Genomic DNA, 25,664 nt, shown 5'->3' with positions numbered 1-25,664 from the left:
AGTAAGTATATGGTATACTAGATGCTTCACAATAGATCATTATATTGGTATTGATTCGAAAGTGTGGTTTAGTCTTTTCTTGTAAATATTTTTTAGTAAATCATCGAGATACTGTGCGGGGTCACTATTTTGAAATGGCCTATCTGATGACCCCATATAACGACTAGGCGCATCAGCCTACTGTCCTCTTGCCTACTATGCAATTATAATAATATTGCAGAATATTATCTGCTTCATCGAGAGATTTAGATCAATAAATATACAAAATATTTATTGCTACTAATGTGTCGCGAGTGTATCCGTCCTCTCAGCTGCCATGAAGTACTAGACGCTGACAGCTCTTGCGGTACTATTGTTCTCATCCCTAAACAATGCAATGAAAACCATCGTTTGCTCGTATTTGTTCACCATAGTAGTTTTAAGTAGTAATGAGTTCACTAGTAAGCTGCGGTTATTTAAATCATCATTATGCACATTTATTGTTTAGAAATTAGCCCATCGTCTATTATAAGTATTTATGCTAATTAATTATTAGAATTCATGTTAATATTTACTGATTTTTCCCCAGCATCTGTACGATATTAATGATTTTTCGACGTCAAGATTGGTAAATAAATAAGATTTTTGTTTTTATACAAGTAAATCACAAAAAAATAGTTTGGAGAGTTTTTCAATTTTTTAACTTAATTTCCATCCTTTGGCTTTCTGAGCTGTATAATCACTAAGGCCTAGATTTATTTAAAATTTATAAACAGACTTTTAAATATAATAATAATATTCAAATATGAGTACGCAAAAATTGTATGAAATTATTTATTCATTAGTTCACTCAATACAATTCATCATCGTGGTAAAATCAACGGCGAAGGTAGTAGGCGGAGTAAGGAGACGCGTAAGTGTAGGCGGAGTAAGCGGCAACTGGTGCGGTGTAAGCCGAGTAGGCGGAGTAGGCCACTGGCGCGGTATATGCTGCGGCTACTGGAGCTGTGTAGGCTGCAGCTACGGGTGCTGTGTATGCAGCCAAGGGAGCTGTGTATGCCAACGGCAACACTCCAGGCTTGGCGGCGGCGATGGCGAGGAAGCAGGCGAAGATGAACTGTAGAAATAAAGATTGTAATAAATAAATTTCATCAAAATAGGAACTATAAAATAAAAAAATAAATATAAAAAATACACTTTTTGATTTATACATACAAAAGCTAAAAGAATTCTATTAAGAACATTTAGTGCTATTAATTACCACTATTTGTACAAAAGTGACTTGTTAATAATTAGATTATTTTGTACGTATACTCACGAGTTTGAACATTTTGACTGTTGAAAGGATTTGTCAAGTGAACAAATGAACTCAAGAAATGTATGTGGTACTAAATCTCTGAATCCGGGCCGTTTTATACTTGTCTTTATTTTGCCTCCTATGAAGAAACAACCTTGTCGGATGCGCTTTGAATATAAATAAGATTAAACGGTCAAATTTTATACAACTCGTCTAGTTCACGGTAAAATAAATTTAAAAGCGTCGTATATATATAAAAAAACTAGACTAAGTTTTGTTTAAACACATTTTTTAGTAATATAGAAATTAAAATCATATATGCTTTTAAGTTATTATTTAAATTCATTTTTTATATATATAATCAGTAAGTGTACTGATCAATACCACCATTGGCCCAAAAACATTGGTGCTGCAAGAAATATTAACCATAATTAACAAACAAAACAAACTCTTGTGACTGTAGTTACACTGGTTCACTTAACCTTCATATCGGATCACGACAATACCATGTATTGCTGTTTGGCGTTAGAATATGTCATGAGTAGGTACCTAACTCTACCTACCCAGAAGGGCTTGCACTAAGCTGTACAACCAAGAAAGGTCATTTCAATGAAATTGCTATCAAATTCTCCACAGTAAATTTAAGCTATATCTTAACAGTTTTTATTATTGTTATGTTTACAGTCTTATATTAAAAAAATGGTTTAGTCTTGGAAGGTTTTATGTTGAGTCTCTAGACTAGACAGAGGAATGTGCAATAACCATAAATTCAAGAAAGTTTCAGGACGTAAACTTTTGTTCTAATTTTATTCTAATAATAATTTACCTTACTAACCAGAATAAAAAGTATATAGTATGATCAGCAGAATAGCCTTCTATCTCAACTCAAAGGTCGTAAGAACCAAGAGATTTTTATGAAGAAATTTTATCAATTATATCGAGCATTCATTAAACGCATTCAATCCGAATGAGGGTGGGAAACCGACCTCGCAAAAGTGTTTCTAAGAAATGTTGGCATTGTCCATAAAAGTTTGTCAAAGCAATTTTTTACTAGTACTAAACAATGTAACATACTAAGCCGACCCCGAACAAACAGGATAAATGCAAGCTAATTACATATTATCAATGAGGATACACTTAGACAGAACTACAAGCTTAGTATATTATTATTTAAACTGAAATTGAAATTGAAGTGAAAATTATATATAGGTGTGATTCCCTTATCCCGTGATTACATGCGAATACGTAGTTCTAGGAAGGCGATGACCTCGTGTATTCGGAAGCTCGTTGATGTTTCCTATTATTTACCATTTCTCGTGTTTATACGTACTTAATAATATCGTTTGCCTTTTGAATTACACATGTTTTGTTATACTTAATGAGAATGTTACGCAAATTTCTTCCAAAATGTATCTTTTACAAAATAAATGTTAAGAGAGTCTTCCCGGCTTCTGGTCTATATGTACATAATGAGAAAAAATACACTATCCTAGTAAACAGTTTAACATATAATAAGTTTCACTATCATTAAGATATCCACCCAAAATCTAAATCGTTTCTATAACTCAAAATTATTCCACGCTTGCTTTTTTTATATATTAAAAATACATTTTGCTTTGTTGGAATTTGTTTCACAATATATGAATACTTCCCAGTTTATAAATCATAAAAATAAAACTTATTTTATCTAGGTATGATCTTATATAAATATCGTCTGTATATATCTCAATAATGGCTCAAAATATGATCATGACTTGGTAATAAAAATATTAACATTCTGTTACAACCGCTGACGGTTGTACACAACAATCGTTACTAGCCTTGTTGGGACAGATCATAAGGCAGATAAACCACAGTGAAGTTGCAACCATTTTACTTTCATGCGAGAAAAAAAAACTTGCCCGCAATCCAAATTTAGGTGGATATGTCCTTGACCTTATGCTACACTTGCCGGATTCCTACAAGGATGTTCGTGACCATAATTTCAAATTAGATTAATAAGGATGTTCAATTATTTATCCGCCTAACAGCGTACATAATGCATCAAGTTCCTATATAAATAGAGGAACAATTGATTGATATCTTTAGTACGATATTTGCTACCAAAATAAACGATACAATAAATCATCATCACAATGTTCAAATACGTAAGTTATGTGTATTATTATAAGATAACAATAAAACTAACAAAATATTATGTATTCATAATTGGGTGTTGCTCTTGAAGAGAAATGTTTGATACTTATATATCTTTAAATTCTAATCAGATATTGAAAAATAGCTGTTGTGTTTAATGTAATGAAATTTGAATTTACTTTTTTCTTTTTAGGTGCTTTTCGCTGCTCTTTTAGCTTTCGTCTCAGCAAAGCCATTAGTTGTGGAATACGAATACCCAGTAGCTTCCTACTCGTCGCCAGTAGCTGTGGATTATACTGCACCGTATTATTACCCAGGTTATGCAACTGCATACGATTATCCAGCATACACCTATCCGTACAGTTATTTTGTGCGTTAAAATGTATTAATTATTATCTTATTTAAGATTTAAATAAAATATATTTATTTTTACATAGCTTGCTTTTATTTAACTTGCGTTATGCTTAAAACTTGTTCACATACCTGAGGAACGAAATTGAAACACAGAATATTTCAACACTGCGTCCGCGCTGGCCATAAGTTAATTTGAAAATTAAAGCAAAAATTCTCTCGATGAAGAATGATATATAGTGCTGCCATTTCGTGGCGAATTGTTCCATGTTTAGAAGATTTTTTGCAAAAAATAGCGGTCACAATACGGAATGTTCCGGTTAGCTCAAATTTCGGTTTTATTTTAGATTTATTTTAAATAGAACATAAATAAAAAAAAATACATATGTTTTTGATACCTTTACCTTTTAAATCAAACTTTTAAGAATTCAAATTATATATACTAAACCATTCACATACATGAAATTATTGGAATTATCAAGATAATCTGACACGAGTCGGGTAGTGGAACGGTTAAATTCGATGGTCTTAAATATATTAAAATCTTTGTAAAAATTATATTTGGTAAATAAAGTAACAACAAATCGAGAATTAATATATAATTTTAAAAATATCTTTTTTTCACTTAATTCAATATATTCTGCTAGACGTCATTTATCATGAAAAAATAATTAAACAAAGTTGAGGGACACGGCAAAAACCTACTGTACAATTTTTTTTGAAATTGCTTAGGGGAGGCCTTAGCCCAGCCGTAGGAAATTTACAGGCTATTACTTCACTTCACTTTCATAGAGAATGCAGGATGAGAATGAGAATCCTGTGTTTGCGCACATACTCGATTATTATCAAATTTAGTTTGTTATATAGTTGGCTATACTGTACGAAAGACATTATCATAATTAGCATAACATGTACGTATATATAATACTATAATATTTAAAAAAAAAAAAAAAATCCTTAAAATTTTAATTTAAATTATTTCAATTTAATGATTTTTTTCTAATATTCCTTGATTTACCAATTAAGCATATAGCTGTTAGGAGTTATGACGATAATAAAATAGGAGGTCAAGATCGAACCTGCGACTTTTACATCGCTAGGCGGCCCATATACCATTACGCTATTGTCGCTTAAATTTGGTCAAGTCCTAACTATACATATAAAAACGATGGCTGTTACAAGACATTTAAAGCAAAAGAAAAAACGAAATTACTTGGTCTTTAATGAAACGTGATCGTCAAATTCTCGTTCTTTATTAATTGTAATATTAAATTGATTGTATATACTTTCACGTTTTCGTTTCGAGCCTGTCGCGTTCTTTTGAGGCCTCCGATATTTTAATTAGCTTATACTTAAACGTTTGATAATTTAATTAACTTATACTTATACGTCTCATAAGCATGTGGAGTAGGTATTTGACTTTATATAATTAGAATGCAAGCTTGAGCATGAGCTTTGGTTCTATAAATATTGTTAAAATAATATTGATTTTTAACTAGAAGTTATAAAAGTGTGCAATAATCATAATAAACTTCAGTTGCTAAAGGAAAATCTGTATCACAGCGAATCAAAGAGGATTATGATTTCAGCAGATTATATATGTTCTTTTTTTAACTCATATAGACCGGGTGACCGTTGAATTGCCTGCCTAAAGCATCGACAAGTTCTAGGGTGTAGCACGCTTGCCTAGAAGAAACCTGTTTATTCTGAATTTAAATGCCTACCTGTGTAACGTAGTGATCACTTTCTGGTTGTAGGCTATGTGACGTCACACTAGATTAAATAAGACATTCTAAAGGACATAAATGTATACCTTTTACTGCTAGAAGGGCTTTGTGCCAGCATGTCCGGGCAGGTACCACCCATTCATCAGATATTCTACAGGAAAACAGCAGTACTTGGTATTGTTGTGTTCCAGTTTGAAGGGTGGGTGAGTCAGTGTAATTAGTTACTCAGTTCTCAAGGTGGTGGCGCATTGGAGATGTAAGCGATCGTTAACATTTCTTACAATGCCAATGTCTATGGGCATTGGTGACCACTTACCATCAGGTGGCCCATATGCTCATCTGCCTACCTATACTATAAAAAAAAGGTGAAAAGGCGTAATCAACACTTTTTAATTGTATATAAATTACTATTTCTTGCTTGCCGCTTTGTTTGCATTAACTCGATGATTGCGTATACTTTATAAAATTACGTTTCAGATATTCATCTAGGCTAAACGTAATGGATAGTCTAGGTATATTTATATTTTTATAACTTATTTTTTCTATCACATTTCCGTGATATTTCATAAAATCATTTTCCGTTATAATATTGTTCATTTGTTTTGTGAAAACACACACGCAATAACACACGCATGTATACACATTTCTAGAACAAAAATTCTACTTGGCGCTAACGACGATGTTTAAAGTGTGATTTTATGAGATTTAGATCACTAACTCAAAAAAAATTAGCATCAGCGAAATCAAAAAGTATAAAGGTGTATATAGACTGGTGAAACGTAACATGAAATGTATCATTCTGCCTTTCATTGCATGTTCGCTGCAAGCGTGGACGTGTAGCGCGCTCTTACCGCGCATTCACTTTATTATTATTATTACAAACCTCCGAGGTAAGAGCGGTTTGTACATCTATGATCTAATAAAAATAGTTTAGTTTTAGGTAAGAAATAGATACTAAATGATTGTGTGAAAACAATTGCACAATACAGAGCCTTTGTGCGGAAATTATAAATGGCCAGTTATCTTGATGTCAGAGTTACCTGTCTGTTTTAAATTTTTTTTGTTACTGTTTTAGGTACTGAATATTTAAACAAAGGTACTAAATAGTACTAAATGCTGGTAGTATTTTAAAGCTGACCTGTCACTTTGTTTCTCATTCACGCGTAAATGTGCTCTCATACGCGATTCTAAAATAGCTAATAAGGCGCTAGGTGTAACGCCGAATGCGTCAAAATGCCAAAATGTACGCACATCCACCCACAAAGAAATACAACAATATTACTATTGCCTGGTTTGCTATTCAACATTCGTACTTATTGGCTCAGTTTGTCTGATAGAATCGCAGAGTCGACGTTTAATTGTTTAACGCCGAATGCGTTGGTGACTTACACCATATATAAAATACATATAAAAATATAATTTGAATATTTTAATTTCATTTTCAATATTAAAGAAAAACTAGATGTCACAGTGGATCGCAGTCACGCAGATATTAACTGAAGTTTACAGGTTTAATTCTGGCCAAGCAATGCTTTTGCTTAGATTAAGCGAAAGAAAACATCGTCAAAAACAAGCTGCATGTGTCTGCACGGTACCATAGCTATTTATGTCTATATTCTAAAATCACTAACACATATCATGATTCTATTTACAATTAAGCATAGATATTCTTGCGATATTCTTAAAATCTTAATTTGCTATTCAAGATTTGCAAAACGGTCGACAGCGTGTCGAAAGTTCAACCTTATACGCATGTTCGTGAATACGTATTCCTATATTTGAAGCGTGCTACGTTCGATTTCGTTATTTTGTCAATACCCCTGACATCACAAGACGTCGCGTCGTAACCAACACGTGTCGTTCGTCACGTGAAATAACTCGCATTTCTTAAACAGAAGCATTAATTAATGCCAGCCGTGAAAAGTTACAAGATTACTTTTTACTACTTGAAAATACATAGTCAGTAGCTCTGACGATTCAGTTTATATTTAGCCTAATTACGTAATACAAATATAATGAATTTCTGTATGAATATAATTTCAATAGCGCTATACCAGCATATTATACTATAATAATTTATACAGAAATATTATAGTAGCGAATTGAACTATAAATTGTAGATTTTAAAGACGAACTTTTGAAACAATTATGTTTCAAAGTCAGTAGCATATAGCAGAATAGCCATTCTGTAAGAACAAACTCGAAACTCACTCCAAACGGTCGTCAAACGTCAGAATTTGTCGACACTGTACAAAATAATGATAGATTTCAAGAATATGTGCATCATAATAGTATATCACTATAAGTCGGTTGTCAACATTTTACGGGTGAGTAACGCAGTGAGGTCTTAAAGAATCGCACGCACTACTGACTGTCTTTTTTTGGTTCGTTGTAAAATAAGTTCTATTTGTATGACTTTCACATATATATTCAACTTTTTATATGTATATTCGACTAGCTACCTTCCTCATATAGTTGAAATTTTTACATAGCTTTTATATTTATTAAATACTACCTATTCAATAAAAAACGCTAAATATATTGACTTATATGATTGATGATAGTTTTTTTTTATAGAATAGTTAGGCCGACGAGAATATGTGCCATCTGATGGTAAGTGGTTACCAACCCCCATAGTCATTAGCATTGTAAGAAATGTTATCGCTTACATCGCCAATGTGCCACCAACGTTGTGAACTAAGATGCTATATCCCTTATGCCTGTAATTGTACTGGCTCACTCACCCTTCAAACCGGAACACAACAATTTATTGCAATTTTAAATCAATGTTGTATAACTTAGTCCTTGAGAGGAACCCTTACTCAGTACTCGTCAAAGTAAAATTGTGTCAAAACATAATATTATTGTTAGTTGGCGAATTCTATATAGTATATAGAAAAAAGAGAATGAATTCAATGTATGTATAAAAAATACTGCTTTTCTATATTATGACAATAAAATTACTATTATTATAAATGTAAAATGACATAGACATAATACAAAAAATAGTTTTAAAAAAAAGTGAAACTATTTGTCTATACTAGACCTACTTACTTACAGATCAATATTGTTTAGTTTATTTTATTATTCAAAAAATTGATTTGTTTTTTCTTTCTTTTGTTCAAACTTTAGTATTCTCCAAATGAAATTCTTTTTTCTAATACGGCCTGTATCGTATAAATATCGGCTTTATTAAAAGTAATATACTTATTAATTAGTTTCGCATATTCTGTCCAATAATAATCTTAATTGAATTGTAAGTCGCGTGGAACTTGGAACCTACAAACAATCGATATGTTCAAATATTAATTACAATTTATTAATTAAGGTACAAAATTAAACTGAATCTGAGTAAAGCCATATTACGTATTGTTGTGTTAAAAACACCTCACACTGGTTTAGTTGTTAAAAAATAATTCTAATGTACTTATTAAACTATTGTTTTGATTTTACATCAAAATGGTACACCATTTAAATAGCTTCACTGGGTATTACTCTACCGCCAAACAGCAATTCTTTGATAAATATTAAACCGTGTTAATACAGCAATAACTGTATAACGGTTTTAAAACTAACTTAAACTTTTTCAACTTTTTAAAACTAATTTAGTTTTAAGTGTACACTCTAGTGTGTAACGGTTCATAAATTACTTCTTAATAAATTAACAAATACAAACAAAACAAAAAACAATTAAAATAAAAAAAATAATGGTAACTTCAAAATATTATAACACATTTCATTTTTACATAATTAAATGATAAGAAACTAAAAATAATTATTTTGTATAGCAACATTCTGAACTCGTCTCAGTACCGACCGGATTATTATTAAACATACAACATTACATACAATGCAATGTATGTTGTTATTGCATAACAAGATTCGGGGCTAAATAGTCGTGTGACAACGTATTGTCCACCGCAGACATCGACAACACCTCCCTATCTATTACATAAACACCTGTTCATGATATTAATTTCATATATAAAACCAAATCAAATCAATCAACTCTAAATCTTTGCATATTTTTATAAGTAAAGAAACAAAAACTGTGATTATGAATGTTCAAGTGAAACACAAATACGCGACAGATAAAAAAGTGCGCATAAATTTTAAATAAATTAACTGCATACTCTAAATTTTCTTTATTCAATAAGGCTCGTATGAATCGTCATGCTTCAAAATAGAATTAAATATAAAGTTATCAGTAGTTCGGTATGTACATTCTACTAATCAGAACCGCTAAGAAACTCCGTAGCATAAATGTAATTAAATTATTATTTATCGTCCACACACTAATAGGCTGTTAATGTCCCACTGCTGGGCTAAGGTCTCCTCTCTCTTTTGAGGAGAAGGTTTGGAGCTTATTCCACCACGCTGCTCCAATGCGGGTTGGCAGAATACACATGTGGCATAATTTCAATGAAATTAGACACATGCAGGTTTCTTCACGATGTTTTCCTTCACCTTCAAGCACGAGATGAATTGTAAACTCAAATTAAGCACATGAAAATTCAGTGGTACATGCCCGGGCTTGAATCCACGATCATCGGTTAAGATAAACGCGTTCTAACCACTAGGCCATCTCGGCTATTATCTTCCACGGTTTATCGTCCACGGTTTTTATTAAATATTTATATACTTATATTGATATATTAATAATTATTGATTTAACAATATCTGCAGAATTATATTATCTACCTACCTACATCTGGCTGGTTTATAATGTTAGATATAGAAGATATTAAGAATAGGACATATTTTTTTTAAGTAGGCGGACTAGCAAATGAGTCACGTGATAGTAAGTGGTCACCACCGCACATAATCATTGGCACTGTAAGTAATACTAACCAATACATATATTGCCAATGCGCCACCAACTTGGGAGACCCTTCTGCCTGTAATTAAACTGGCTTACAACAAATTTAAGTATAGCGGTGTTGTGGTAGAATATCTGATCAGTAAGTGGTACCTACCCAGACGGGATTGTTCAAAGCTCTGCCATCAACCACCACAGATAATATAATACAATTCAAATTTTTAATTAATAAAATCAAAAAGACAACTGCATTTGCCTTTAACTCTCATGCTACTCATGTACTTGGGTAAAAGTATTTCTATATTTTTATATATCTCAATAAATAAAAATTTATGTTTCATTGTATGTTTGTCCTCTATGTCTAAGCTTTTCATCTGACGGTGGTGAAACTTTGGTGAGCAACGCCAAATTAATATTGTGACAAATATTTGTCTTTCAATATAATTTTTTTATCTAGATCCTTATTCTATCCGTGCTATATACAATCGAAGTATAATTTACGAGGTCAATATAATCAGTTGTTTCTGAAATTTAAGTTCTTAAGTTTTTATTTATTTGTAAAGTTACTTTAGGACGAGCTTGCTTTCACTACGGATATATTTAAATTTACAGTTTTAAGGAATTGGATGTTCGGAATATTTAATGAATAAATGCATGTCTTTGTATGCGCGATACGAGTATACAATACGAGAGTATTGTTGGATATATTTATTTTGTTCTTAATATTCATCTTTAAAATACAATCGAAACCAAACCCTGCTTTCAATTGAATATTAAGACCAATAAAGGATTCACGTTTCACGTAACCACGGGGTGGTTACGTGAAACGTGAATCTAAGCCGACTGTCGCGGGTTCAAATCCAGGCCAGCATTACTAGTTTATCAAGTGTTGGAAGATATTATGACACATGTAGTACTACTATGGTGGAAAACAATTCAAATTCTTCTTAAGTGGGAGAGGAGTCCTTTGCTCTCCTGTGTTCTTTTACTATATGTACACACCTACACATATGTATACATATATCGGTATATAATTTTATATAAATGACAGCAGTGAAAACTTTTTGTGGCGAAATTCAAACGTTGCAAATAAAAACGGAACACTTACAATTGACCTTGAACTATTCAACTCTTTATATCGCGATCAAAGAAATTTCATTTAAAATAAAATATTTCTAGAAAACATTTAAATAATATTACAATTGTACATAATATTTATTGTTGAAAAATACCGTTACTTTCAATAGCTATTCATCTATAAAGGAATTAATACAAGAACACATTTATCGATAAATATAAATTCAGTATAATATATTACGAGCGTAAAAGAAAAAGTTTGATTTATCCCTCTCAGTGGCGAAATGAGTCTTCAGTTTGATTCAGCTCACGCGTGGTCCAATGCCAGAGACGTTACTCCGTTTGGTACGTGTTGCGCCATGTCTCTACTGCCTACTATAAAACGCCCACTGAAGTAGGCAATGAGCATCACTTATCTTCTTGCAGTAGCATCAAAAAGACACAAACCAACTCACAATGATGAAAATTGTAAGTATAGGCCATTTATTAACATGCATTTTTAAAATTCTCAAATATAAAGAGACAAATTTATGTTACAAATAGGTAATTTAATAATATTGTATTATAATTTTGACAGATCGTCCTCGTCTCTGCGCTGGTCGCCATTGTTGCCGCCAAGCCATCACTAGTCAGCGCCCCAATCATCGCCGCTCCAGCACCTGTAGTGACTGCGACCAGTTCTCAATACTACCACCGCATCAACAACGGTTTAGCGGCATACTACGCCGCTCCGGCTGCATACGTCGCTGCGTCTCCTTATGTAGCTGCAGCTTCTCCTTATGTAGCTGCAGCTTCTCCTTATGTAGCCGCCGCTTCTCCTTACGTCGCTGCCCCAGCGGTCGTTGCCTATTAAATGTTTTATCCAAATTTTGCCCCGATGTTGTGATATTATAAAATAAAATAATGGTCTACTGCATAAAATGGTTTTTATTAATTCACTTACCAAAGATTGAATTATTCGATTCTTAATATTTAACGATTGATTTATAATTGAATTTAGAAAATTAAAAATATTTTTATTTTTTTTTTACTTATAGTAACCGATTACTCGAACACGGTTTGGCATATTTAGATGTTTTTAAAATTTATTCTAATAAGGTATTATTACTCCAGGGATTGTCATAATAAATATATAATAATATAATTTTTGTGTGACAAATGACACTATGTGTCGGAAGCTATGCGGGAAGCCCTGATGTTTATTCGACAGACGTCATGACTACCAAGATTACTATTGGATAAATTTATTTGACAGCTAGCCGGAAAACCATAACTAGATTATAATTTTGTTGTAAGAGCAGCAAAAAGACAATATGTTTTTTTTCGTATTGTCCATTATAAGTATTCAAAATAATATCGGAACATAAAACACAGTGATGTACATAATCGTCAATTTACATATTGATCAGGTACCTAAATAATTAGGGGTTCACAGTACCCTGGAAACCCTCCCTAGAGAATAGAGGCGAGCCGGCCGTCAGAGCGTCACGGTAGCATGGGAAAGCGATCCCGTGGCGCTCCTCGTTGAGATGGAAAGGGTACCGCTGGTTTTTTAGTGGGTATTCCGATGTTCGGCGCGCATTCGCCTTGGACACCGGCGAGCCCCACATACCCCCCCACTGTTCCCGTGGGGGAAACGCGTAACGCGTTTTTACAGCGATAAAAAAAGATAACTAAATAATACTCAAGAGGAACGTTTTTTTATATTGTTTAAACTCAACAATAGTAAAATAAACCTATTCTATTTATTTAAACGTCACTTCGTGTAAAAACTAAGACGTATTTTTACTTAACCAAGAAATTTAAAACATGATATAACACAAAACCCTAAGTTCTGTAGTCATATAATTTTCTTATATAAATGGCGAACGATGAAAGTTAAAAAAATTGCGCGTGTTGATCGTACACGTGATAAAAGTGAAACTTATTAAAATAGGTTTTTTTCTTGTTCTATTTACGTCGTATCTTGTAACGAAATGAACCTAAACGTGACATGTCTTAACAATTTACTCTCAATTCTCACCCATCTATCGATTATTGTATCGCTGCCTAAAAAAGCCCCAAAATTGTATTAACACATTCATATCCTATAAGAAATATCAATTAATCTTTAATCGGCTTGATTTTTTATGAACTCTCTTGAATTTAAGAGTATGTATATTTTTAGTAATTATATTTTTCTAATTTCTAATAATTATTTAGCCGTTAAAACCTGTATATTTTTAATAATGAAACGTGAAGTCAGTCATAAAAAAGTTTGAACATTATCTTTTAGACTTGACTTACAACTTTAGTGTGATCTTAAAAAGTGTTTATTTTGTTATGGTATATTATATTAATAAGTTTATTTTAGTTGGCCGGCACTTTTAAAATTAGCCCAAAAATTTATGGCGGCTGGGTGATCTCCTTTTAATAAATAATAAAAACAGCCATTTGTGTGCAAATTGCCATGCGTAGCCCTTTTGAATGATACCATCACATCCTGATGATTACAACAATTATAACATATGAATGAACTTGTTGCGGGTTTGGCTAAATAATATCAAGCTTATCTATGTTACGGTCACCACACTATTCCAGCACCAGTCAATAAGCATTCCTTAAAATCTATAGCAAGAGACTAAACAGCCGGATTTAGTACGACAAAAAAGACAAGCCTGAATAGCTTAGAGGTGACTAAGCTATATTTTTCACTTACAACACGCGCGTTTGATGTGGTTTCTTCTTTCTTCTTCATCTCTTTGATAGTTTTTTAATACATTATATAGTTTTAAATTTTAATCTATACTAATATTAAAAAGAGGTAAAGTTTTTGAGGTTGTAGGGGTAATCTCTGGATCTACTTACCCGATTTTAAAAATTATTTTACTAATAGAAAGCCACATACTGGTGGTAGAGCTTTGTGCAAGCTCGTCTGGGTAGGTACCACCCACTCATCAGATATTCTACCGCAAAACAGCAATACTTGATATTGTTGTGTTCCGGTTTGAAGGGTGAGTGAGCCAGTGTAATTACAGGCACAAGGGACATAAAATCTTAGTTCCCAAGGTTGGTGGCGCATTGGCTATAAGCGATGGTTGACATTTCTTACAATGCCAATGTCTAAGAGCGTTGGTGACCACTTACCATCAGGTGGCCCATATGCTCGTCCGCCTTCCTATTCTATAAAAAAAAAAAAAACATCATTTGTGAGTGTCATAGACTATATATTAACCCGAAAAATGAAGACTTTTGTAGTGGGATTTGCAAAGTAAGTCGGGGAAAAAACGGTCGAACAAAAACGTTTCTTATGAAAGCTGCCTTAACGATGAGAAATATATGATTGGGTTCTAGAGAAAAGTTGTAGAGCTTGATAATGCCTACAAAAAAGCGACAGCGACAGCATATGTCAAATTTTTATATTTAAGTCACAAAAAGTTGTTTTTTTATATTAAAAAAAATTAATTTAAATGGTTAGGTCATGTTTATTGGTCATACTATCTGACCCAAGCTCACTTCGTTGGGCAGTAAACGTTTTTACTTGTGATCGATTGGCCGAACAAGTAGTTTTTTATATAAAAAAAAATAATTTAAATCGTTAGGTCATGTTTATTGGTCATATTATCAACAATTATGAATACTTATCAAAATCAGTAAGCTTATCGCCTCAAGTGTTTAAAACAAAAGAATTTTCCATTTTACTGCATATAATTTGGACCAATGGTTAAAGAGAATACGACATAGGTGTGGAAAAGCTACCGTGTTTGTTATCTATTGAGTGATATTTCTATTAGACGGTGTTTTCCATAACACGTCAATTTATTTAAAAATAAATTGTATTACCATGGAAATTTTATTTACATAAAATTCGTTTTTACAATTTGTTTTTTGGTTGCTTAGTTTAAGATATAATTTAAAATATCAAATACGCGAGACAATTTTATTAATATTCGGCCAATCGATCACAACGAAAAATGTTTACCGCTCAACGAAGTGGGCACGGGTCAGCTAGTATTAATGTATAATATCTTTGTTATTATATGAATGCAATTTTCAATTATTATTAACGAATCTTAAAAGCTTTATTTCTGTTTTCTTTAAATAAGTTTCAGGTAATCGTCTTCTATCCTAAAATTGCGCCTTATGAAAAAAACGTAGTAATATCAGAGTTATTAGCAATTGCTTTTCTTTATAGACTTAAAGATGGTTTGTAACTTTATAAAACGAATCTTTTTAAACAGCTAAGGTAATAAAAAAATAATGTTTATTTTTACTCACAAAACAGATCTTACGAAATTAAAAAGGTCTATTGATATAACTGGTGTCCCATTTAAGCAGGTCGTTAGTAAAAATTGATATTTACCAGTATTTTACAAAGAATGCCACTAGCACTGTATCATTTGAGCTGCGTATTTAAAGATATCCTAATATAAGAGACGAAAATATTAGTAGTTATTGTTAATATTTTCATAACAAAATTATTGAATTTATAAGCCTTTCATTGGTATTATAGAAAATATAAATTCTTAATCTTAGATTAATTGTGCCTGTAGGGTATCAAAGTTTTTTTTGTAGAAATATATGTTATTTTTAATATGCTATAAAATAAAAAAATAAAGTGTCTTTACATAAAAGTTTGAATTTATACTCATTAATCCTTTTTTTAATCATATTATGATTAAAAAAAATAAAGAATATTTATATTATTCCTGCTATTATTTAATTTATATAATATGATGCAACTTGCGCTTTGTAAGTGTAACTTCCACGTGTTGAAATTATGTTCGATAATAGCGCCTACACTATTTAAATTGCAAACTGTGAAAAGAAGAAAATATTAATTAAAACTTCAAGGCGGCGATTGACTTTGTAAATTCATATTCCACGTGCCTCTTAATTGAATTTACATTATCATTTTTTTATTAAAAAGTGTAATATGGTACTATCGAATGTTGTATAATGCTTTTTTATTTTTAATATATTTTTTAATCGTTTTATTTATTGTTTCTACAATTATTATTATTAATCATCTCGCAAGCGTCGGACTAATCTTATTATAAATCTTAGCCGTTTTGTTATTCAGTACTCGTTCTATCACACAAGAACGATAAGACAATTGGATAAAATCATGAGGATATCATTTGTCCATTAACTTACAATGAAGAAGCATTGTAGGTGCAGAGAAATAGGTATATATAATTTTTTATATCATTTTAGGGGCTTAGAGAAAAATATTAAAATTTATTTTATTCAAAAATAGATTTACTAAATATACTTCAAAGATATCTTTTTTAAAACTATATAAGTTGAATTTGTACCTATTAATAAAACTTTTTAATTCTACAGTTTTATGTTCTCGTGTGTTCCTTGTCATGAATAGAAATAAAATATTTTAGTATGTTTTGAATCAATTTGAAAATTTCACTTTGTAAATTGAAGTATGCTTAATCAACAAGAACGGAATACTATTTATTGAATATATACATGAATTAGTGACAATAACTGGTACTTTCGCATTGTCCACATCTAGTTATTATTATTCTTACGTCGTAATTTCAATACGATTTTTGTAGCCATCAAGGCTCATGTCCTTACCCATTGCAACATTAGGTATTCCGCTACACGGGCTACATTGCCACACCACGATGCAAAATTTGTTACACCTATATAAAAGCCTACACCCCATTTTCTATGGCCCGCATTTCAATTCAATAATTGTCTCGTTGGAGACGCTCCATCATGCTTGTGACGGTATAATTCATAACTTATATTTATTTAACGCATAACAATTATTGTGTTTGTTATACAATTGTAAAAATGTATTTTTTTTTTGTTTTAGGTTATATTATTATCGATAACATGCGGTATAGTAAAAAGCTCTGGATTTCATCCGGTTGCTCCAGCTGGTGGAGCGCCGGTAGTTACAGCTGCAAGTTCACAATATTTTGAAAGAACATTTAATCGCCTTTTCGCAGCACCATTACAACCCTTTATTCCTGTAGCACCAGCGCCAGCTATTCCAGTAGCACCAGCGCCACAGCCTATTATACCAGTTCTACCTCTCCCTCCTGCTCGACCGGTTATTGTAGATGCGTCCAGAAACACACCTTCGATTAATCCAACTAATCCACCACCATCACAAAGTGCTCCTTTGGATCCAAATGTGGCTATCGCTGTTGCAACTGCTCATGCTGCAGCTCCCGTTGCAACTATTCTTCTGCCACCTTATCCATTTGGATTACCACCCTCATTCGGATTTATACCACAATCACCACAAGCTCCGACACAGCCGTCAGACAATTCTAAAATCAACAGAGAGTCAACGACAACAAGAACAACTTCAACCCAAGTAACAACAACCGAAAGAGAGAAAGAAGCTACAACACCGGTACCATCAAATATAGACAATAGTTTTGCGCAGGCTTTACCTTCGAACCAGAATGTGAATTTCAAACAATATTTGGCACCAGCACCTGCGTCGAGACCGTTAACGAATCTGAGACCTCAAAAGGTCAAAACCAATGTAGAAGTGGTGCCTGTGCCACTAGCGTATATTGCTCCACCACCGCTTGATCTACATCACCATCATCACCACCAACATCACCACCATCACCATCAAAATCAAGCGCTTAAAGTCGTTCCGCATATTCATACATTCATACCAAAGACAAGAATAATAATCAGACCTGTCACGTCGCCTTTACGAGTAAGAACAGTTACAATTCCGACAGGATTTGCTACGTATGGACCACCAAAGTTGGTTAAAAAAGTGGTGAAAAGGTACCCTCAAAATATAAGATCACGATCACGAGATACTGAACCTACTACATTTCGTCCTCTGAATGTGCCTCTTACTAAACCACCCAGGGTATAAATATAGTATTTAGTGAGTTTTTTATATAGTAGGTAAAAATATAGTCAAAATATACACTTGTTAAAATGGACACTGTAAATAAAATATATTTATATTTTTTTATATTTTTGGTTTTATTCCTTCAGCCTATATAGTAAATAATTTAGAAGTAAAACGGTGTAAATATTATAGTTTAAAAGAATTCACATAGCCAATTCACTTCTTAAAAAAGCCCTATTTATTCAATTATTTTTTTTTATTAAATAATAATCCCTATAGGGATCCGTTTTCTCATCATTATTATAAATAATAAGAATGGTTTTTTTTTTGTAATAAAAATATTGCATATAAAAAAGGTGGATGATTGATATCGCTTACATAACAACATATATTTCTATTATCATTGAATGTCATAACATCATATTCATAACACAGTTAATGTAAAACTTTTCTTATTTAGTTATGTTAGCTAATTTATATTTGACTAATAATTTTCTATATATAAGTATGTAATCATAGACAGTTAGTAAATTTAAGTTTTATTAAAAATTTATTAGTTGCGCGAATCATTGCTCGCAGAACCGACGGCCGCTGGGGCAGAAAGGTTCTCGAGTGGCGACCACGAACCGGAAGACGAAGTAGAACGAGTCGCGGGAAGCCGTTGGATGCGAGCAGCGCAAGATCGGCCAACGTGGAAATCCTTGAGGGAGGCTTTGTCCAGCTGTGGACATCTTTCGGCTGATATGAAAAATTTATTAATGCTGAGATTTGTATATTATGTAGTGCTCTCCTTGTATTGAAGAAACATAATATAAAATTTAAACCATATAATTTTTAGACGCTTAACAATTATTCTTCGCTAGACATACAATAAATAAAATAAAAAAGTGGCTAACGTCCGGTATGCGTTTCAATGTTTTTTCTTTAAGAGAATTACAAAATTATATTTATTTTATTTACGAAACTATGTTCTTAAGTCAATCATCAATTTCAATGTTTCACTTCTACTGGGCAACTCATGACAGCCACTTTTTTTTAGATAAATTGATTCAACGTTGCCGGTGACCTGCTTTTATCGCAAGCGCTGTTATAAGCCTAGTTGTAATATTGTAAGCTTGTTACCTGGTATGAAAAAATTACGATGTGTAAAGTTACAGAAAAGCGACGACAGTGACGACGCGGCTGGGAAACCGAGGAATAGAAAATCAAAGTAGATTTTGGATTATTATCTTGAAATTGGGATCCTTGATAGAGATTATCATCATCACTCTTTTGTGATGCTGCCTAGAAATGAAAACATGTAGGCTAATAAATTATCAAACTATATACCAATTGGAAGATACAACAAAGGCGCGGACAACACATCTGTAAAGTCTACACACACTGAAAATTAATTTTCTATATGTATTTTCTATATTAAAATAAATATAATTATTATAGTTTGTTATAGTTTAGTAATATCTAGTAAAATAATATATATATATTAGGTCCTTACATATGAAATTGGCATTTTGTACGGTAGAAATATAAAGTTTTTTTTTTTTTTTTGTAAAATATTTTTAATTAATCAAAGTATGTACCGTTGTATATATATTATATGCACTTTTGCCATCTCATAGGTAGTTCATTGATCCCTTTACTAAAAAAACCATGGGGGCGAGAATCAATAAACTCATTGAAGGCAGTTTGGACAGCCGCATCGGAGTTGAATTTTTTTCCTTGTAAGAAGTTGAATAAAAAAGAGTTAACAGTAAGATATTTGATAATTTGGTGAAAAGGCCGTAGTCTCAGCTAGGCTGCTTTTCAGTCTACGCCTTGTACATATGCTGCCAACACAAACGTTACATTCAGTACAGTAAAAGGTAAGAAAAGATAAAATTACTTCAACAATAAAAGTTAATACAATTTTAGAACACTCCCAATAAGCTAAAACAAAAAACATGCAAGCATTACTAAAACATAGAGGCTTTTTTATATATATACAACAACAAATAAATGTATTAAAAGATATAATTGCAATATACTATTAAATTTGATATAATAACAACTTCATTATAAATTTGCATTATGCAAAAATGAGTCCAAAATACCTACCTATCACTATTCCTCTTTTTGAAAGCACGGATGATTTTTAATTAAAAAAAAACTTCACTTACTTTCTTTCTCAAATAAAAAATATATTTTTTACTTCAACTAGAGTGACACCCAATTTTTGGATGTATATATCTGAGTGTAGTATATAATATTATTATGTTAAAAAGGTACATTCCAGCTTACACAATTTTCTATGTCAAATATATTCTTTTTTACATATTCAAGCAGCGTCAACAATATATTTAAACATTCATAATCACAATTAAAAAAACAATATTTTTTTTTGAATTGCTACAATTTATAGATTTATCGACTAAAATACAACCTGATGCTTGCATTTTTGAATTGCTACAACTCTTGCTTATTATCCAAGTATATTTTTTATAATAATTGCATAGTAGTCTTTCTTTTTAGTATTTTTGTAAACTTTTATGATGTCATTTTTTATGTTCCTAATTTTTTTTCATAAGTTCTACAGTATAGTAATAAGTTAAAAATATATAAGTCAATTTTTATTATTGTATTAGAATAATTGTTTTATTTACAAATTACCAAAGCGCAATAATATAAGGCAACGCAATATTGACGCTAACAACATGAGTAAATTTATTAGTGACATGGAGACAATACTTTATGACTTGTAAGCGATACCTGTACAAAAGCGTAGCATCGTATGCACCTGACATTCAAACTGCGCGTAACTCCATTTATTCGTTATCAGTCAATCCAGCAATGGTTTTGTAATCGAACACGACAAGCACGCGTCCCGAATGCTTGCTGAGCGTCGATTTAAACCCGTGCAATACTAATGACGAAACTTACAAGGTGAATCTTATTTTCTTTGTATAAAAGGTATGTCCTATCACCAAACTTTATACATCACATTGAGATCTTTCAATCAACACAACAACAAAAAATAAACAAGCAACATGTTCGGAAAGGTAAGAAACGATTTTTGGAAAACATATAGTCTACATTGTGCTTCATCTATATCTATACAAATTCAATATTTTACATTATTAAATAAAATTAAAATGTCATTATTTTTTCAGATCATTTTCCTTGCCACCATCGCTGTAGCCGTTGCCAAGCCTAGCCTGGCTCCAGCTGCTCTAGTGGCTCCAGCTCCTCTGGTTGCTGCGCCTGCACCTATCGTCACCGCCTCTAGTTCTCAATATATCTCAAGAAATTACAATGGGTTTGCTGCTCCATTAGTCGCCTCTGCCCCTGTGGTTGCTTCTCCATACGCATATGCTGCTCCATACTACGCACCCGCAGCCAGAATTGTAGCTCCTGCAGCGCCTTATGTAGCAGCTGCATCACCATACTACGCAGCTTCTGCGCCTTTGATTGCCCTTAAGTGAAAAATGTTGCCATTACAAAAATATGAATTGACATTGTATTAAAAAATAATAATTATATTATTTTGTATTATTTATTTTTCATAAAAAGTAACTCAAAAATACGTTAAGATAAATGTTAATTGTTACTATTTAAAAAAAAACGAGAACGAAATACATAAAAACTAAAATTAATATAATAAACGCTTAAATTATGAGATCTAAAAAAATAATACGTTTTTCATTAATAAATTAAAAAATCAACTAAAATAATCATTTGAAAATTAAAAAATATATTACATAAATATATTTACATAAGACGTTCTTATTTCTCATGTTTACAGTTCCAAGGAAGCCCAAAAGTCCTTGGATATTATAAAGACCAGTACGATATTATATTTCGTTACTTACAGAAGCCAATAAACAAAAGAAATAACACAACTTGTTTCAGTTTATTTATGCCTACGATATTAATGTAGGTATATCAAAGCTTCATTTGAATTTGAGTAAACTCGACGAAAATACGCATATTATATAAATAAATCAGTATAAAGTAAGATATTTTTATAATTTATGTTACGATTTTTAGAAACATAGCACTGCGTACTTAGAAGCGTAATTGTGTATATTGTGTATATCATGTGTGTGTCATATATCGACACATTTTCTTATGTTTTTATAATTATTAAGAGACAATAGGAAACATCGCTTAGCTTTGATTAATAGGATATGATAATATAGATAAATACGTATAAGTTTATAACAAATCTAGGCGGCTACTACCGAAAAATTGTGAACTTATTATCCATATTATTATGTTTTAATAGTTTTAATATACATTTTATTTTATTTGTTTCCTTGAGCTTGGCACTTGATTCTCAAAGATTGTTAGCCATAGTCTATATATAGTATACGATGATTTAATATAGATGACTAACCTTGTTTTTACGAAAAAGGTTCTTGAGAAATTGTCTGACTGGATATAGAATATATGGATAGATTGACTACAAAGTATCATGTTCATTATTTTGATTCACAAAACACTATTATTAGTCCGAAGACAGATACATTCAATTGGAATTTTTAACACATTTCTAATAATATCTTAGGTTAATGAAAGCACCGGGAAGATAAAAAAAATTCTCATTAAAATTACCTTAAAAAATGCCAACGTAATTCTACCGTTAATTCGAAAAAAAAACAAATCTTCCCACTTACTACTTATATTAGTATGCTTAATGAATGTTACACATAAATGTCACCTATTTTAAAAGATAAGGGAACTTTTGCTTTATTTAAAGCAAATCCATCCGTTAGTGTTCCTTGAATGACTTATAACAAGGTATTTGATGAATACAAAGTTTAACCTACACACGCACGAGCTTCATTAGAAATTCAACACCAACATGGCAATTCTGTGTACTTTGCTCGATATTTAGTGGCGTATGTCCCTGATCTAAATATTAGAAATGTTAAAAAATTTAAATGTAGGCCAATCCGCATTTGGGAATAACGGTAAGAGTTATATTTGATTTTAACTATATCACGTTAGTATAATACACGAACGAGATGATCGATAACGTTTCGACCTTGTAAAATATGTATTGTAGTGGTATATACTTTAATACAAGGTTTCAAAATATTTTGTAAAAGTTTTTCTTAAATCGGAATAAAGGAAATTAATTGACTAAAAATAAGTTACACGATATCGTCGCTTCTTTAAAAAACTAGTATCTATTGTAATTAAATATTTTTTTCTAAAGTTAATCATGCTTCATGCTAATATTGTGGTAATTTAATATTTATTTGTCTTTTTCCAAACTTTCATTTATGATTTTAGTTTATAGTTTCAGAACGAACATCGACTACATAGCATAGCTAATATGTTGTATTTTTTTATACAGCGTAATAGGCCAACGTAGCTAAAAAAAAGTCAGCTTAGGCGTATTTGATTGATTGATTTGATTTTTATAAAAGATGCACAAAAAATCTTATGAGTGAATTGTAGGTTTCTAGCATGTCTAATGTCTGAAATATCAGTAACAGCATAGTAAACATTTTTATTTTTAAAAAGTAAGGTAAATAAATCACGACAAATGTAATACACTTTAAAAGACACAAACGTATAATTTAGATATTAACGCGATAAAAAATACGTGGAGCGTGTTAGACGATGCATTAATATGGTAAGGGTGAATCGGTCCGGCATGTATTTGTGTTGTAACTCAATGTTTAAAAAATAACAAGGGATAAAATCTTCATTTTACTCGTACGAAGTTGCGACAGGTAGCTAGTATAACATATATCAACACACAGTCAAAGAACTAAACTGTCAGAAAAAATATTATAATATATACCTACACATATTGATATTTACATTGGTAGATTTGTCCTAAGGACTCATTTGTGCATTTTTATGGTATCGCGATTACAAAATAATGTAATATCGTTTAGTTACATAAGAAAACCTTTGATGGTCAAGTGGCTGATATATTCGGTTATCGATAATGTCTGCATTGACACCTAATTGAGCATGCGCATGTCCTGACGATGAAAAGTGAAACCGATAGCGACCAATATAGACGTAATGCTTGCAACAGTATGATGTATATAACGACCTGTGACACATACATTAATATACTTCTACATATCCCTTCGACTAATCAAGTCGTCACGCATCCAAAAATATGTCTTTCCTCAGATTAGTAAGTATAAAATTATAATCAATATATTTTAAAAATTATGATTGAATTTGATTGAATGAAATGATTTTTTTATTTATGAAAATACCTAAATGTTTGTTTTTTTTTCAGGTCGTTTCCGCTATTGCTGTTATAGCTACCTGTGAAGCTAGCGGTCTTGGACACTTCATACCGGCGATAAAATCAATACCAATAGTGCGTTATGCTCCATTTTATAGTTTCCCACATGGAGTTCGCTCAATACATGCAGTTGCTCCAGTAGTCCGAGCCATTGCTCCAGCAGTTCCTGCACCAATTTTACCAGCTCCAGCACCTATACTTCCTGCACCAGCTCCTTTATATCCAGCAACAGCTCATGCATTCCCTGCACCTACACCCGTATTCCGAGCTCCAGCTCCTGTATTCCCAGCTCCTGCACCGATTTTTAGAGCGCCATTATATCCTGCTCCTGTACCAGCACCAGTATTGGCACCTGCGCCAGCAGTTGCTCCGGCCCCTATTTATCCCGCATACCCTAGATTTGCTCCTGTTCCCGCTTTACCAGCAGCTCCAATATATCCCAGAGTTTTACCAGCGTTTCCATCAGTACCTTTCTCACCTATTGTGAGGCCCGTAGCTCCAACGGTATTACAGGCACCAGCTCCAATTTTCGCTCAAGCGCCATTAGCTTTTACAAAAGCTTATCCAGTTCCCGCACACTTACACCCAGCTCCATTAGAAAAACATCTGGCATGGAAATGACTCTAGTCTGATATATAGTTTTAAGATATTGTTATTGCTTTATTTTTAGAAGTATTTTGTTGTTGTTTTAGTATTCTAAGTCATTTTGTACTTGTCATAATAAAATATGTGAAACTAAACTTTTTATATTTTATCGCCCGCATTCTGCTCTTTACAATTACTTTCCAACTTACAATTAAATTATGATGTTATTGCATCTTTTAAAAAGACGATTAAGTGAAATGATATTTGATTTAATTCTATTTTTGTTTTACTAAATTTTATTTTATTTATCCTTGTAGTTGTATGTTATGTTAAATTAGTATGAATAATTAAAAAATGTTTAGTAATTAGTGTAGATATAAGCGACTTGGTGTAAATACTGTAATGCTTGTATTTTCAAATAAAGATTATTATTATTATTATTATTATTATTATAAGTGAAATGATATGTATTTTAGTACAATAATATGTAACTAAAACAATATAATAGGAACTAAAGACTATCATAGAGTAAATGAAATTATTTATTTGTAAATAATTTATTTTTTATTTTGTGTTTCTTTTCGAATTCAACGCAAGACAAGGCC

The 25,664-nt window shown here is 31.8% G+C and overlaps 3 protein-coding genes across 3 annotated transcripts; 2 read left to right on the top strand and 1 right to left on the bottom strand.

The window, feature by feature from the left end:
• Positions 1 to 798: 798 nt before the first annotated feature.
• On the bottom strand, positions 799 to 1,411 carry LOC126774595 (pupal cuticle protein C1B-like). The gene is made up of 2 exons (XM_050496168.1): positions 1,298 to 1,411; positions 799 to 1,096 (listed from the first exon to the last, which is right to left on the bottom strand). The coding sequence occupies exons 1-2, from the start codon at positions 1,307 to 1,309 to the stop codon at positions 857 to 859; spliced, it is 252 nt and encodes an 83-aa protein (XP_050352125.1). The 5' UTR covers positions 1,310 to 1,411; the 3' UTR covers positions 799 to 856.
• A 10,395-nt stretch (positions 1,412 to 11,806) lies between these two features.
• Positions 11,807 to 25,095, top strand: LOC126774522 (helicase SRCAP-like). The gene is made up of 7 exons (XM_050496087.1): positions 11,807 to 11,854; positions 11,964 to 12,224; positions 17,205 to 18,233; positions 19,643 to 19,682; positions 21,393 to 21,672; positions 24,321 to 24,357; positions 24,466 to 25,095. Exons 1-7 carry the CDS (start codon positions 11,843 to 11,845, stop codon positions 25,093 to 25,095), a joined length of 2,289 nt encoding a protein of 762 aa, XP_050352044.1. The 5' UTR covers positions 11,807 to 11,842.
• Positions 17,105 to 18,239, top strand: LOC126774559 (uncharacterized). The gene is made up of 2 exons (XM_050496130.1): positions 17,105 to 17,116; positions 17,205 to 18,239. The coding sequence occupies exons 1-2, from the start codon at positions 17,105 to 17,107 to the stop codon at positions 18,237 to 18,239; spliced, it is 1,047 nt and encodes a 348-aa protein (XP_050352087.1).
• Positions 25,096 to 25,664: the final 569 nt, after the last annotated feature.

This window comes from Nymphalis io, chromosome 16 (assembly GCF_905147045.1).
Source record: "Nymphalis io chromosome 16, ilAglIoxx1.1, whole genome shotgun sequence".
NCBI lineage: Eukaryota > Metazoa > Arthropoda > Insecta > Lepidoptera > Nymphalidae > Nymphalis > Nymphalis io.
Note: the sequence above shows the minus strand (reverse complement) of the source record. Positions and strands in the feature narration are given on the sequence as shown.

What these genes read in the sequence shown, in the direction of transcription:
- LOC126774522 (XM_050496087.1), top strand. An exon ending in CTTACGTCGCTGCCCCAGCG is followed by an intron (nt 12,225 to 17,204) that starts GTCGTTGCCTAT and finishes TTTTTGTTTTAG; the next exon opens with GTTATATTATTATCGATAAC. An exon ending in ATATGTCTTTCCTCAGATTA is followed by an intron (nt 24,358 to 24,465) that starts GTAAGTATAAAA and finishes TTTTTTTTTCAG; the next exon opens with GTCGTTTCCGCTATTGCTGT.